Consider the following 15,592-nt stretch of genomic DNA (forward strand, 5'->3'; position numbering starts at 1 on the left):
ATTAGCCTACAAATATTCCATTTTCATTCAAAAGGGTTACGATTTTTCAAATAATTTTGAAATAAGTCTCTTATGCTCACCAAGGCTTCCTTGTTATCAACATTGAAAACATTTGTGCTGCTTAATATTTTTGTGGAAACTGATACATTTTTTTCAGGATTCTTTGATGGATGTAAAGAAAGTTCAAAATAACAGAATGAAATGGAAATATGTTCTAACATTAGAGATTTTTTAGTGCCACCTTTGATTAATTTATCGCATCCTTACTGAATAAAAGTAATTTCTTTCAAAAGACAAGCAGCAATAATATACATTTAAACACTTATTTAATGAAACTTAATTGAACAGCCTCTTTTCTCAGCATCTTTTCCTTGTCATTATTCTTCAAGTAGTGAGGGACGTTCATGTCCTCTCTCTCAACCTCCCTTACTTTATTAACCTCCTTTTTCATCATTCTTTCTATCCCTCTTTCCCTTAAATCACCCAACCCAATCCTCCACACAGGCACTTTATATTTAACCAAATGATGCGTGCTCACCGTTGGTGTCCTCCAGAGCTTGGATCATGTCAGGGTCCAGAGCAGTGCTGACCAGCATCTCTACATAACTGCGGAACATTTCTCTCATGGCGCGACTGTTTATCCCACTGCGTGTGGATACTGAGGATGGAACAGATGCAAAACAAGTCAAAAAACAAAAAGACCATCACCTGAAAATACTCACACACACTTTAGCAACATAGGTTTGGCTCCACATAACAGGAAATCCACATGACAGGAAATTTTTCTGGGCCTTGAAAGTTGCAATGTTCAAAAAAGCGCTCGGATTTCATAAAAAATATCTTAATTTGTGTTCCGAAGATGAACGAAGGTCTTACGGGTTTGGGACGACATGATGGCGAGTAATTAACGACAGAAATTCAATTTTTGGGTGAACTAACCCTTTAAGCAGCTTTTGAGTTCTGGGAGCCAGGACAAACCTTACATGAAAGTACTGTGCTGGTGGTACTTTGATATATAACAATATTCACATTCAGTATCATGGTTTTAACATGGTACTTCGAAGAATGCCAAAGTACTACCATGTTATACACTACCATTCAAAAGTTTGCAGATTTTTATTTTTAAAGAAATTAATACTGTTGACAAATAACTAGCTAAAATCAGTAGAGTACAGCGCTATCAACAGCAAGGTCATGGTCAGGCAAGAACTAACTAACTAACAAACAAATAAATAAATAACGTGTACCCTGAATATAATGCAAGTCGCTTTGGATTATGCAGTGTAATGTAATCTGGGGAAAAAACGTATAGTTTCCACAAAATATTAAGCTGTTTTCAACATTGATCATAATAATAAATGTTTCATGAGCAGCAAATCAGCATAATTGAATGATTTCTGGAGGATCATAAGACACTGAAGACTGGAGTGATGATGCCGAAAATACAGCTTTGACATCACAGGATTATGTTCACCATTTCATATCACTGTTTTTACTGTATTTTTAGTCAAATAAATGCAGCCTGGTTAAGCATTACAGACTTAAACGTAAAAAAAAAAAAAAATGTGTTACCAACCCCAAACTTTTAGTGTGTAAACTATAGTGTGTACTGCAGTTACATAGAAAGAATCTGCTGATATAGCTTTGCATATTTCTGCAAAACCACACACAACTGGAAACACAGTAAACTGCACACACATAACAAACCCATACAAACCTTCATCCTCACTGGGCAGGTCAGGGGAAGAGTCTGAATCAGAGGAAGAGGGCATTTCTTTAAGCCACTTCTTCCTCTTTTTAGGTGGAGGTTCTGCCTTTACTTTCACAGGCCTGCTCCTCGTCCGGTCAACCCTCTTCTCTGCAACTCTCTTCTCCTCTTTGACCCTCCCGCGCTCCACAACTGCTGTTCTCCTCTCTAGCTTCTCTTGAGGTTGTCGCTCTTGGAGCTTCTTTTCCTTCTCTCGCTCTTTCTCCCTCTCCTTCTCATGTTTTTCCTTTTCCTTCTCTTTTTCTCTTTGTCTCTCTCTCTCCTTCTCTCTCTCATTCTCCTTTTGTTTTTCCGTTTCTCTTTCTCTCTCTTGTTTTTCCCTTTCCTTCTCTCTTTCCCTTTCTTTTTGTCTCTCTTTTTCTCTTTCTTTTTGTTTCTCCCTCTCTTTTTGCTTTTCAAGTTCTCTCTCCCGTTCCTCTTTTTCTCTCCTAGATTTCTCGATCTGCTCCCTCTCTCGTTCTCGCTCCCTTTCCTTCTCTTTTTCTCTTTGCTCTCGTTGCTTTTTTTCCCGTTGCCTCTCTCTCTCTTTCTCTCTATCCTCTCGTTCCATGCGAGGTGGAGTCAGGCTACGTACAGGTTGTGGCTTAGGGAGAGACTGGCGTCTGGAGGGAAGAAAAGACATTCATCTTAGCAATGTTATATAATGATAATATACTGACTAAACTGACAGTTCACTGGAAATTAAAATTCCATAATTTACTCACGCTCACAAACCTGTATACAGTGTTTCTTTGGAATAAAATAAAAAAACTATCTAAAAATTAACGCATATCATGCAGGTTGGTTGCCAATGTCATTAGTTATTGCATGTCTCAAGATCAAATGTCAAACTCTGTGCCACAATCGCCATATTGGTTATCAATGAAATAAATATTAAAAGAAATTCTGGTTTCTCACCCAAACCTATTGCATGTCTTAAGATGACTTGGAATACGGTGCACGAGACGAGTGGACTACATGTATAGTGCTTTTTTTAAAAATGACTGCTTGACAGACTGCAGACTTGCCCCTGTATACTGTTATCGAATGAAAACGTGAAGGTTCTTTAAAAAACAAAAAAACAACATTCAGGTTTTGAACACCATGAGGGTGAGTAAATCATGACAACTCTTTGAATGACAGTAACTACTGTATTAACTAATATACATCAAAGGACCAAAGTACCTTCAGAAGGTCATTTAGGGTGAAATTACCTCAGTGTGAGACTCGGCCGATGCCACGGTTTCCGCGAGCACACTCGGACATAATCCTTTTTATTCACATTCTCCAAGAATTTGACGTATAAGCGCTGATAACGCATCTTCGCATCTCCAAAGTAGCCCAAATACTGCCAAAGAGTGACAGAGGAGTTTACTGTGGTGGTGTAGCATTACATTTTAATGCAAGACATCAAATGAATGCTATCAATGCTGATCAAATAAAAAAAGACACTTACATTACTGGTAGCACAAAACTGTCGCTGGCCATCTTTGATTTCAGGAGCAAACTTCTGCAGCAGAGCTTTCTGGACCCTCCAGATTGGAGGAGGCTCTCGTCCAGTCTGCAGCGCTAGCTGAGAAAAGCCAAGAGAATTGAGAATCAAATTGAGACAAAATCAGCATGAAATGAAAATTCACCAATCTCATTTCATCTTTCTTTTTTTCCCAATATTTTTGTTCATAATGTTCGATCAAAATTACATAACCGGACCTTTCAATGAAACAGTACTAAACTTCTTCAATCATTTAGTCTGCTTAAACCGCGACTCTCCACATTCCTCCAGCAAACTTGCATTAATTTTTAAGGGCAATGCCCACATCTCAAAATCCAATTAATAACTGATGGATAAAGTCCCCACTCTACATTTATTTCTTTTCCAATAATCAGTTTCACTTGGATGTATGTCACACCATGGAAGAAAAGATCTGCCGCTACTTCCGTTTTATTGCAACTTTAAATGGTGGACTATCCCTTTAATATTTACTCACCATCATGTTGTTTCAAACCTGTATGAGTTAGTTTCTTTGTTCGGAACACAAAATAACATTTTCAAGAATATTGGCAACTAGACAGTTGACGGTAGCCATTGACTTATATAGTAGGAAAAAAATACTTTGGAAGTCAATGGCTACCGTCAACTGTCTAGTTGCCAATATTCTTGAAAATGTTATTTTGTGTTTCGAACAAAGCAACTCATACAGGTTTGAAACAACATGAGGGTGAGTAAATGATGACAGAATTATAATTTTTTTGGGTGGACTATCCCTTTACGCATCTAAATATTAATTCTACATGCAGAATAGACCTTATTCACAGCAGCGCCATCCTTGATTTTTAATGGGAATGAAAGCAAGGCTGTGAGGGATAGACATAAATCTCTTCAGTGGGTCACTGTTATTTAATGTTTTTTTTTGGATTGTTCTGCTGACAAAACACTGCAAAAAATATATTTCCAATAAATTTCAGTAGACAAAAAACTCCAGACAACATGAGCAGTGGAAAATGATAAGTGATGAGCCTCATACCTGTCGTGGCGCTGCTCTGAATAAGATCTATACTTCTAAAATAAAAAAGCAGAGGATTTTTACCTTAAGAGTACCAATATCTTCAGTGCGCACTACAAATTCATCCCTCTCTCTGAAGATCCCCTCCCCCCCACTTTCGCTGTCATCATCCTCACTCTCTCCCGCGATGGCCGCGTTGGACTGTTTCTTAGCCAGGTGCAGTGAAGTGATCTGAGGCGTCGGGGCATCTTCGGGGGTGGGGGGCGAGGCCGGGGAGGACTGGGGCAGTTCTTCGGGAGGAGGCGGGGAGGGGGATGGTGGGGGTGTAGCAGAGGGGGGCAGTGTGGGTGGAGGCGGAGAGGGAGAGGGGAGAGCAGGTGGAGAGGGGCTGGGAGGCAGGGAATTGTGCAGTGGTGGCTGTTGCTGCTGTAGATTCTCCTCCTCTTCTTGAGATGAAAGAGGGGAGGGGAGAGATAGAGGAGGAGGAGGCAGAGGGGATGGGGAGGAGGAGGTTGGGGGAGAAGGAGAAAGGGACGGAGGAGAAGGAGGTGCAGGAGGAGGCTCAGACAGAGATCCTAAAACAATGAAAGAATTAATATTTCATTGACTTTAATATTTGACCGTAGGTATGTTAATATACTCACTGTCAACCAGCATTTCATTCTCAGGCTCTTCTTCCTCTTCCTGCTTGCTCTCCTCTGTCCTTATCTGATCTACTTCCTCTTTCTCAATTCGGTCTTCTTCCAACTCATCTCCTTCCTCGTCACATTCATTCTGTCTGTCTTCCTTCTGCTGTATTTCATCATGCATCTGCTGCACAGGTTCTTCCTGTTCATCATCCTCGCCTAGAACATGTGCCTCCTCCTGTGGGTTGGGCTGTGAGTGTGAATCCAATTCCTGTGATGCGTGCATCTCCACCTCAGGTTCAGTGTGTATGTGCGGGACAGATTCAGGTTGTGGGGGTGGCGGGGGTGTGTTAAGAGAAACTGTCTGTGGAGTGGGAGGTGATGGTGTAGGAGGAGGTGGAATGGCAGCGAGGCTGTGGGGCGTGTCATAGAGGGCAGAAATGGCTGATGAGATGCTCTTCTGCAGGTCCTGGTTCTTACTGACAGAGTCTTCCTCATCTGAGGAGAAGGACGGTAGGGTCTCCAGATTCCTCTTGAGCTCCTCGTCAAGTCTTTTACAGGGGGATGGACAGTTACTGAGACCCAGGCTTCCATCACCCTCATTCTCTCCAAAGGGAGGAGGTGGAGGAGGAGGTGGTTGTGGGGATAATGGGCGAATGCCTCCCTTTAATGAAGAGGAATCTGTGGAAGTGCACCCATCCACAGAGAGGGCCCCAGGTGGATCTTCAGTGCCTGGCTGCTTCTTCCCCGTTTTCAAGAAATCCAGAAAGGAAGTTATGAAACCCGACTTCAGTTCTGAAGATTTCTCCTCCGTCTGAGAGCAAGAGATGCAGAGGAATTAACCTCTTAAAATTAAGCTTAAAGCGTCAGAAGATGACAAAATGCAAAAAATAGACAAATAGCATAGAAATGTTTAAGCAGGAGGCAAACATACAAAATAGGGGCAAGGAAAATAAATATACAACCATAAAAGAACTTACAAATAAAATATACTTTTTTGATTAACATCTTTATATTATATAATCAGTGTAGTCCCACTCTCTTACATTAGGTTGTCTAGAGGAAGGTAAAACACCTTACTGAAAAGCAGGGTGGTTGATGACGAAGAGGAATCTGGAGACCCTACCATCATATGAATCCGTAACCTTAGCAACAGCCACCCTAGCAACAGCGCGCTCCTTTTCTTTTATTGCATTTTTTAAGAACTCAGTCATCAGGGTGGCCTGCCAATCATCTTAGCCTATGTACTCTGCTCCCTCTAGTGGCAAAGTGAATACACTGAGAACAATGCTTCCTCGGTAAAATAAACGAGGTTAAAGAAATTTAAATTAATTGTATGTATAATTTAGTAATGTGTCCTTTGGTCAAAATATGAGTGGTTTGTTGTCTTCTGTCAGAATTACACCTGGACATTGGATCAAGAATAAAAATGAATGAAAGTCTTACTGAGCCAGAGAGTTTCTGCATGGTGGCCCAGGCCTCTGGAGTCATTTGGTCATCCATGTCTCCCTCCCAGGACATCTGCAGATAAATAAAACAAATATTGTATATACAAAACATGCACATTTCTACACATAACACCCTAGACTGGCCCTTCTTTCCTGAGGCTACCTGTTATGGAGTCAACAGAGGATATTTCATAAGTGCAATTTAAAGCTGCAGTCCGTAGCTTTTTTGGGGTTAAAAATTATCCAAAATACATATTTGAGAAAATACAAAACCAGCCAGTGTTCAACGCTATCTGCTTGCCGTAGCTCGATTCAAAACGGTAAGCTTGTAATAATGTTTTTAATTCCAGTGGTACTGGTGGATTTCCGCGGGAGATTCGAGCATGTCTTTGCGTCATTACGTCACATCTGTACACATAAAGAAGGAGTCTCGGCTAGTAGGCTATATTGCGTGTGAGGATGCTGGAGGTGGAGATTTATAGCCTTTTCTCACAGCACTTGATATAATTAAACTTATCAATTTGATAGCGGATCCAGAAAGGTTCAAACGACAATCACCAGTGACAACTAGAGACTCACCCGTTGTAAAATGCAAAAAGACATCGTTCAGACTTCGGAGTGAAAAAAAGAGACTGTAACCGGACCCATGCGAAAACAAGGATACATATCGGAAGGACATTACATGTAGTCACGCAATGCTGACGTTGTTAACATTAACAATTTGAGAACAAATTATAATTTGCACGGTTTTGCGTGACAAGCGATTTTTTTTAGATTTAATCAGCGTGATTTACTGCAATGTCAGAACCACAAAAGTGGATGTTACTTACTTGTTCAGATGACATTTTCCGGTGAAAATTATGTTAGGCATACTTCCAAAAAGAATAATCTGTGATTCTGAATGCCAGTATCGACACCGGCGCGGTGATTGACAGCTGCACACTCTCCTCAATGTGTTCATCCGCGCTGTGTGGTGTCAAACTACAACTCACATAAAGTTGATAATTCCGCGAATGACTGCAACTGCAGATTTCGAACAGAGATGGCGACAAGAGGAAAAAATACGGACTGCAGCTTTAGACATATAGAGGAGGGAATCATTTGATAAAGGCTGTAAAATGTTGGCAAGTTATTGAATCATCATGTTTAGGAACACGGTTTTCAAAATGTAACAGCAGGTGTTTGCTTAATTCATTTAGGACAAAACATTTGAATTTGACATGTATAGTCCTCCCCCTCCCCTCTCCCCAAATCATTTCATCATCTAGATATTTCTGTATTTGGAAAAAACTTCTCAAGTTGCTGATCATCTCATCATAGATGAGCTTGTTCGCAGTTCAATAAGTGACATTCCTTTTGCATTTGCATAAATCATAATTTATTTCACATGCTGCTTCCCACCAATCCCCTCTACTGCTGATTATTACTGTCTAACAGTGCTGTGCAAGGCTAAGAAAAATGACTATAAATATGCTTGATAAAACATTTACAAGTCCACTAAAAATGTTTAACTAAAAAGTGTTAACTAAAAATTTAGCAAACCATTTTTATATAGTAAAATTAATCTATCACAGCTGGCAACACTCTGGCCTGGCAGGTCTTCCACACATTTGACCTCTTCCAAATGCACCTCCTCCATTAAACTTTGCTCTAAATCTGTAGATCATTAGAGTATATCAAAAAGACCCAATATGAACTAGTACATGGTTTGTCATGTTTTTGTTCACAAATACACCAATTGTATGTAAAACAGACCTATCTAAAGATTAGGAAAGGATACAGTTATTTCAATAAATAATTTACTAAACTGAAAAATCACACAATTGCCATTTGCTCTAAATTATACAATGAACATCTCATCTGGAGTTTTTAAATCTGTTAGATTTCAACATTCCTTAAACATTTTAGCAAGCTGAGACTCACCTCTTGGGGTTTCTGCTTCATCTTTTCCTGACCACAGCTCATATCATTTCTGTTCATGTCAATTCTGTTTAGATCCACACTGGTAGTGGGCCCTGGGCTCAAACCAAGAGATGGTGCAGATCCTACCGAACCATCAGACAAAACTGGATCTGAACTAGACAGGGAGTCTGTCCTCAGGAGGGAATCAGATGAGGGCATGGAGGGAATAGGGAGCTTAATCTGGTAGGAAAAAAATGAAGTTACATTTTTACATAAAAGATATTTCTTGAATGAATACGTACTTTAGGTTTGTGGAAATGATGGATCGATGAAACCAACAAATGTAATATATATCTTATTGGTGCAAATTGTAAAACTTAACTTACTTTGATTGGTTTGATGGGTTCTTGGTATTGTTGCTGAGGTTGATGCTGTGCAAGTTGTTGTTGCTGTTGATGATGAAGCTGTTGTACATGTAGGTGCTGCTGTTGGTGCATATGCTGTGGTTGGTGCTGCTGCTGTTGTTGCTGTAGATGTTGGTGCATGTGCTGTTGTAACTGTGGTTGATGATGGAGGTGAGGTGATTGTTGATGGTAGTTCTGCCCCTTGTTCATGTCTCTGTGCATTTCTAACATTTGATCATCTTTCCTTCCACGCCCTCTTCCTCGACCACGGCCCCTTCTAGTCTCTCCACCAGGTCCTATCATGTTCCTGCAATATGGAGGCTCAGGAAGAGGGCGAATACGTGGCCTACCTCTAGGTCTTGGTGGACCCTCACGTTTAGGTTTGGTGGGTTTCCTCCCCCTTTTCTTTGGAGCATCATGTGGGAGCAGCTGTGGAGGAGGTCCAAGGGATGGGTACCCTGAAGGGTGACAGAAATCTAAATCACCCATCAAGGGGCTCAAACTGCCAACTCCTGAACCACTTCCAGACTTTCTGCAACTGGAAACGAGATCAGGAAGCAAGTCCGGGAGACGTCTGCTGTTTAAGCGGATGTCGGCTGGAACGTCTGCTTTATCCTCATCATCCTCAAACTCATATTCTTGGGCATAGTTCTTCTTAGCCTGTGATTGCGCGTTAGGGTCTTTCCTCTGTTTAAGGAGGTGAAATGAGCTTGTTTTCAAAAGTTTTTTAGGTCTAGAAGAGCAAAAGATTGGTGAGGTGAGTCCCCCTGTGCCAGGACCACTACCTACACCAGAAGAGCCCATCATTTTGTTTCCAGTTCCGTCCACAACGTGTCCCGTGCTACCCATCCCAAGGCCTGGGCCCTGAGACTGAATTAAGCCCAGTTGTTCTGTGTTTACAGTGGATGGGAGTTCATGGGATTTCAAGGGGTCCAAATCTAAGTGCATAGTACCATTGCCAGATTCAGACAAACTGTGACAATACTGCCCATAACCCTGATCACCATGGTGACCCATCATGTCATATGCACCCCCTCCACCACCTGTAGTTTTAACTGCATCCATTCCATCTTGTACTGTTCCATGTGCCTCTGGCACACCATCTTGACCTCCTTGTCCTGCACTTCCACCTCCCCCAGCACAACTTGCTTTGTAGTCCTCAGAACAGAACATATCCTCCATCCCTGGAAAAAAGGATCGATCCTCATCTTGGAGAAGAGAATCTGGGAAACAAATAGATGTAAGTGGCACAAACCGTTGTTGCTGCTCCTGGCTCTGACCCTGGCTCTGAGCTGTTTTCCCCACAGGACTGCCAGTGTCATATTGATGCTCTTTGAGCTGATCTAGCTGTGGCTCTTGTTCCCTGGGCTGGGATTGGGGCTGTGGTGGTCCAGAAGCTGGTTGCATGTGGTGAGGGTGCTGGTGAGGGTGTTGATGGTGAGAGTGTGTCTGTGGCTGGTGGTGGGCATGAGGGGGTGGATGGTGTGAAGCCATATGGTGCAAATGAGAGGGGGTTGACATGCTCAAATCAGGCTCAGACAAGAAATCATGAAGTTCTGTTGATGGTTGCTGAGGGTGGTGGGACTGATGATGTGTGGACATCCTATGTTGTTGCTGTTGTCTGTGATGATCAGCAGTGCTCCCATCTCCTGCACCAACTCTATCAGAGGGCCCGGTCCCTTCTCGACTATTTGTCCTAGAGAGAGATCTCTCTAGCATGTCTAATGGTGAAACAGAATTCTGACTTGACTGGCTTTGGTTTCGCTGAGCCTCACGGCCATAGTGGACCTCCATAGTTTGGGACTGGAGCTGGAGCTGAAGTTGAGAAGCCTGTGGCTGAGTGTCTACTCCACCAGAGCCACCAGTACCCAACCCCCCAGTTGGTCCAATCATCGCCTGCTGACTCATTGGGTGTTGTTGTTGCTGTGATGGAGCCTGTTGGTTGTCCATCTTGTTTCGAGTGGTATGCGAAAGGACAGATTGCAGAAGGTGAGCCTGTGTGTTTTGATGAGAAGGGTCAGGTGGAGAGTCCATTAGTCCAAGGGAGGACTGGGTCTGTCGCTGCTGCAAGTCTGGAGTTTTTTGCAGGTAGGGTAATTCTGGAGGATCCTGAGCTTTCTTAAGATCCATATGTGAGTGGGACATTGAATGAGGATGAGAGTGCTGTGAATGCTGAGGGTGATGTTGATGTGTTTGATGATTGTAAGGGTCTCCTCTGCCATAGTGGACCACTGAACCAAGGGAGTCATGTTGACCATGGGAATGAGTGTGTGACAAAGAATCAACTGCACCACGACCTCCATTTGCACCAGCTACAGATAGCACTCTATCAGTCTTAGTCTGTTGCTGCTTTTTCAGCGACATCTCCAACTGGTTCTCTAAACCTGTGCCTGGATCACAAGAGCCAGCAGCAACTGAAGCCACACTGTTGGTCGTATTATTGGTCCGAATGACACTCTGTAGATGATAGCGTTCCTCAGATGCCTTGTTCAGTTCATAAGCTGAGAGAGACTTTCCTCCATCTCTACTCTGGGAAATAGACTGGGGCTGTGGTTGTTGTGAGGCTACTTGCTGAGCTTGTTGAGAATGATGCTGGGAGGGATTGGGTGCTGGACTCTGTGAGTGCAATAAGTGCTGAATCAAAAAGTCATCCTCATCTTCTTCATCCTCTTCTTGAGATCTTTCTACCCCAAGCATATCAGAATCAGACTTAGATTTTGGCGGCGTTGCATGATAAGACTGTGTTTGCTGGGGTGGCACCCTTGCGTCTGAGTATCCTTGTGGAGAAGCCAGGAATGCTGGGGAGAGAACTGAGGATAGGTACTTGTTGCCCCCATTCCCTCCAGGTGATTGTGCAAGGCGAGTTGGGGCTGGGGAGTGCAGACCTGGGCGTACTATTCCAGAATTACTTGAGGGTGAAGGGCTGGAATCTGGGAGGTGGTATGATCCTGTGCCACTTGCTACACTAGTGCTACCACCCCCTGAACCACCCCCCACACTTCCTGAACTACCTGCTCCTGATCCAGTGGTACTGCTTGTTGTACCGGTACCACCTCCAGACACCATTAGGGCAGGCGAATGTCCTGTTCCACCATAGCCCAGCGAAGGACTTCCAGCCCCTCCAAGAGATGGTGGCAAAGAACCATATCCTGAATCAGAGCCATAGACCACTTCAGCTGAAAATGAACGCCCTGTTGCTCCAAGGCTTCCATAAGCTTTTCCTGACCCCCCGAGGCTGGAACCAAGATCCTGGGTCTGCGGAGAACTGAATCCCCCATATGGCTGGGGCAAGTGAGAGGGGGGTGGCTGGCTTGGTGAATATGACTGTTGCTGTGGCGGGGTTTGACCAGGAAGGCCAGCAGTTGGTTTGACAGGAGCAACAGGAGAGCCGTATGAGGGCAGGCAGGGTTTGGGTGGCTGCTGCTGTGTAGCAGAGGATGACACTGTGGGAGGTGGAGGTGGCGGGGGTTGTGGTGCTGACTGAGGTGGTGGTTGCTGCCTTGAGGGTGCAGCAGAGGTACTGGATGAGACATTAGGATTAGAAGCAGAGGAGGAAGAAGAGGAGGTGGAAGAAGCGGAAGGAGGAGTGTGAGGGGTTCGAGATGAGGAAGAGCCAGAGGAAGAGTAGCCACTACTTGAGCTGGAACTCTTTCCCGTTTTCCCAATACCACCACCTGAGCCAGCTGAGGAGGAGACTGAGGAGGAGGTGTAAGGGGGCTGGATGATAGGACGGTAAACTTGCTCTGATCGGGGAGAGGGTTTGGGGTCAGATGATGGACTCTGCTCACCCAGTGGACTACAGTTTATGGAGGAGCCATGCCGATGATGGGGTATCTGCTGGTATCCTGATGCACCACAACTAAGATAGTGATGTAGGGGATGAGGTGTAGAAGAGGAAAGTTGAGACTGTCCAGGAGAAGGTCTCTGGTAGTGCTTGATCACACTGTCTTGCCTAGGGATGGCTCTTTCCTGGGACTGTGGCGGTTGAGGAGGAGCAGAAGAAAATACAGAAGAATTGTAGAGCTGAGAGGACTGATCCTGCAGCTGTGAGGACAGCAGGTTAAACTGATGTGGTAAGTGACGTGTCGAGGAGGATGCAGGTGCTTGTGGTGGAGGAGCACTAGTGGGCTCTTGTGGCCCTCTATATGAAGCAGTCCCAGTCTGTGAAGACAGAAGACGGTCAAAGCCAAGACTTGACTGAGAGGGCGTTTTAATGTGCAGCAAAGGATCATGGGGTGACAGGAGACCGTTGGAAGTAGGACTGAAGGTAGGTGTGTCCTGCAGAGATAATGATGGGGTAACTCCAGGGAAGGAGCGCCCTGAGAAGGATGCAGGATGCTGATATGCAGACAGAGCAGAGGAAGAGGGAAATGAGCCGGAGCCAGGTAGTGCACCAGAAATGAATAGCTCTGCAGGGGCTGGAGTATGCATTGCTACAGCAACAGAGATGGAAAGCAAAGGAAAAAGAAAATTATTCAGCAGTTAATAAGAGGATTCTCTATCTTTCTTTCTTCATATATTTCTGTGTTCACAATTAGATAATTCTATATTCAATATATCACAGCACTAACCAGTTTGCCAGGAGGGGGTGCGAAATTGAGAGAGAAGGGTAGAGGCAGAGGGGGGTGGCTGAGCACCTCGGGATTCCAAAGCAGAGATCAAATTCATAACTGAAGCATCTGGTCCTGAGGGACTGGCATGATGTAGCCCAGTATCAAACAACCCTGAGAGCCCTGCGAAAGATGATTATCAAGACAAAGTCTAACACCTGGTCAGAGGATGTCTTTTTTTTCCTACACATCTCAACATCAAGGTAAAGAATGAACTACAGTACTGTGCAGAGGTCGGTTTGGTATTAAATCAAATCAAAGTTTTTTTTTTTTGGCAATTTTTCAAGTAATTAACTATTAACAATTTTGTAGACCTTACCTAAGCTCCTTCCTGCACCCCATGCCCCACCCTGTCCAGAAGTTCCTGGATGATGATTTGTTGCATATCCTTGTAGGGGGTGTGGTGTGGCATAAGGCTGACGGTGGAGGAGTTCTGAGTCTGGATGGGAGGATCTGGAGCTCCCATAAACCAAACTGAATAACAGAGGATTCAAAAAGAGGTAATTGACAGAGGGAATGGTACTGAAAGTGACACAATAACAGAGCAATTGTTTAGATACATTGTTATGCATTATATTAAATTTGGGTGCCTCACACATCCTTGTTCTCTTCCTTTACTTTTTTAATCTATATATTATGCCCTGGACAATTAAATATTTATACTGTAAATGAGACTTTAGTGCTCATTTACACTCCAGGGACACTCCACCCAAAAATTAAAATTCTGTCATCATTTAATCACCCTCAAGTTGTTGCAAACCTGTATGAGTTTCTTTCTTCTGCTGAACACAAAGGAAGATATTTTGAAGAACAATTGGAACCAAACAGTTGTGGGGCACCATTGACTTCCATAGTTTTTTTTCTACTATGGAAGTTAATGGTGCCAATGCCAAACAACTGTTTGGTTCCAATCGTTCTTCAAAATATCTTCCTTTGTGTTCAGCAGAAGAAAGAAACTCATACAGGTTTGCAACAACTTGAGGGTGAGTAAATGATGACAGAATTTTCATTTTTGGGTGGAGTATCCCTTTAAACATTTCTATGTTTTTCCCCCCCAAAAAATTCATTTAGTATTTTAAATTGAACATTATAACACTTTATGGTCTAATTTTTGAATAAATCAATAAAATTGAATGGAATCAATTCGAGACAAAACTGTAAATAAAAGGTCATTTTCTATGGTTAAATTATACAAACATTAATATTCATAATTTTGCATAATAATAAAATAACAGTATAATATTATTGTTAATTTTGTAATAACTATATATTGTTAATCATACACGTTTAATCTCTCCAGTATTAGACAGATATAATAAGGATGCAGAGAAAATAAGAAAGTACATGGAAATAATTTTGCAAATGTCATTGATTTGGTTCTTAAAAACACATTCTTCATTTAATAGGCATTTTGATCAATATCTCATACATTATAAAATAAAGGGTTTAATTATTAAATTGTACTAAACTATTTATCTAATTAATCACTAATTATTTAATTATCTAATAAGCCAAATTAATATACAATCTATGACATCACTTTTGCTGCAGTCTTTTTCAAACTTGATCAAACATGATCAAGCCCCTCATGTTTTCTTCATTTACATGTAATTTTGGAGAACTAACCAAACAATAACTTATTGTATTGTATCGAAAATCTCCTGTGCGACATTGGGACAGATTTGACTGTTCCCCCTCTCTTCGGGCAGTGAAAAAGTCTGTTGGGCTCTGGACTCATACTAAATCTCCGTATAGAGTATCAGTTGACCCAGCTTGGCATTATCCCTCTCACACTATCGCCCCACACAAAGATTAGCTCTTTAATCAGCCTACTCACTTCCATATCCTCCCTCTCCCTAAAAGCTTGCAGGATCTGATTTTGCCAAATTATCAACAACAATCATCACACCATATAAAACAGTGTTCTCAATATTGTCTACTCTATAAATAAGGCAAATATGCTGTCTCATCAATATGCAAGTCTTGAAATACAAAACAAGATCATTTTCTAAATTATTTTTGTACCTTTTACCACTGCTATGCTTCATGACGTGCAGCTCAGAATTCTGATTGGCCACTCTGCCTGTTGCCAGCCAATCAACTGTCTTTTGCAGTCTTTGCAGACTGTCTCTGTTGTTCTCTTTCATAGAGAGTGGCCAGTTCAGTTGACAATGGCGGTTAGGATGTTGCTGAGGTAAGAGACAGAGCGCTCATTGATAAAAGCTCTCCACTGACTGAATTGCCTTGGTAACCCCCTCCCTTCCATCCTCAACAGACTCTTAGTGTGAGTACAGCTCAGTTAGTCTAGATCCCTCTCACTTTGAGACCAGAGTGGGAAGCCACAGACACCA

At 42.7% G+C, this 15,592-nt stretch overlaps 1 protein-coding gene across 1 annotated transcript in view; it reads right to left on the minus strand.

Annotated features, from left to right (window-relative positions):
* The window catches only part of prr12b (proline rich 12b), a 28,731-nt gene that overhangs the window by 3,522 nt on the left and 9,617 nt on the right, over positions 1 to 15,592 (minus strand). Inside the window, exons 2-12 of the mRNA XM_056255235.1 lie at positions 13,561 to 13,715; positions 13,203 to 13,364; positions 8,614 to 13,064; positions 8,249 to 8,467; positions 6,324 to 6,398; positions 4,896 to 5,691; positions 4,336 to 4,826; positions 3,204 to 3,320; positions 2,962 to 3,095; positions 1,718 to 2,370; positions 539 to 658 (exon numbers count right to left, since the gene is read on the minus strand). Coding sequence (XP_056111210.1) covers positions 539 to 658; positions 1,718 to 2,370; positions 2,962 to 3,095; positions 3,204 to 3,320; positions 4,336 to 4,826; positions 4,896 to 5,691; positions 6,324 to 6,398; positions 8,249 to 8,467; positions 8,614 to 13,064; positions 13,203 to 13,364; positions 13,561 to 13,715 — 7,373 coding nt within the window. The remainder of the gene's footprint in view (positions 1 to 538; positions 659 to 1,717; positions 2,371 to 2,961; positions 3,096 to 3,203; positions 3,321 to 4,335; positions 4,827 to 4,895; positions 5,692 to 6,323; positions 6,399 to 8,248; positions 8,468 to 8,613; positions 13,065 to 13,202; positions 13,365 to 13,560; positions 13,716 to 15,592) is intronic.

The sequence above is a fragment of the Rhinichthys klamathensis genome, unplaced genomic scaffold (genome assembly GCF_029890125.1).
Source record: "Rhinichthys klamathensis goyatoka isolate OS25496 unplaced genomic scaffold, OSU_Roscu_1.1 h1tg000119l_1, whole genome shotgun sequence".
Lineage (NCBI taxonomy): Eukaryota > Metazoa > Chordata > Actinopteri > Cypriniformes > Leuciscidae > Rhinichthys > Rhinichthys klamathensis.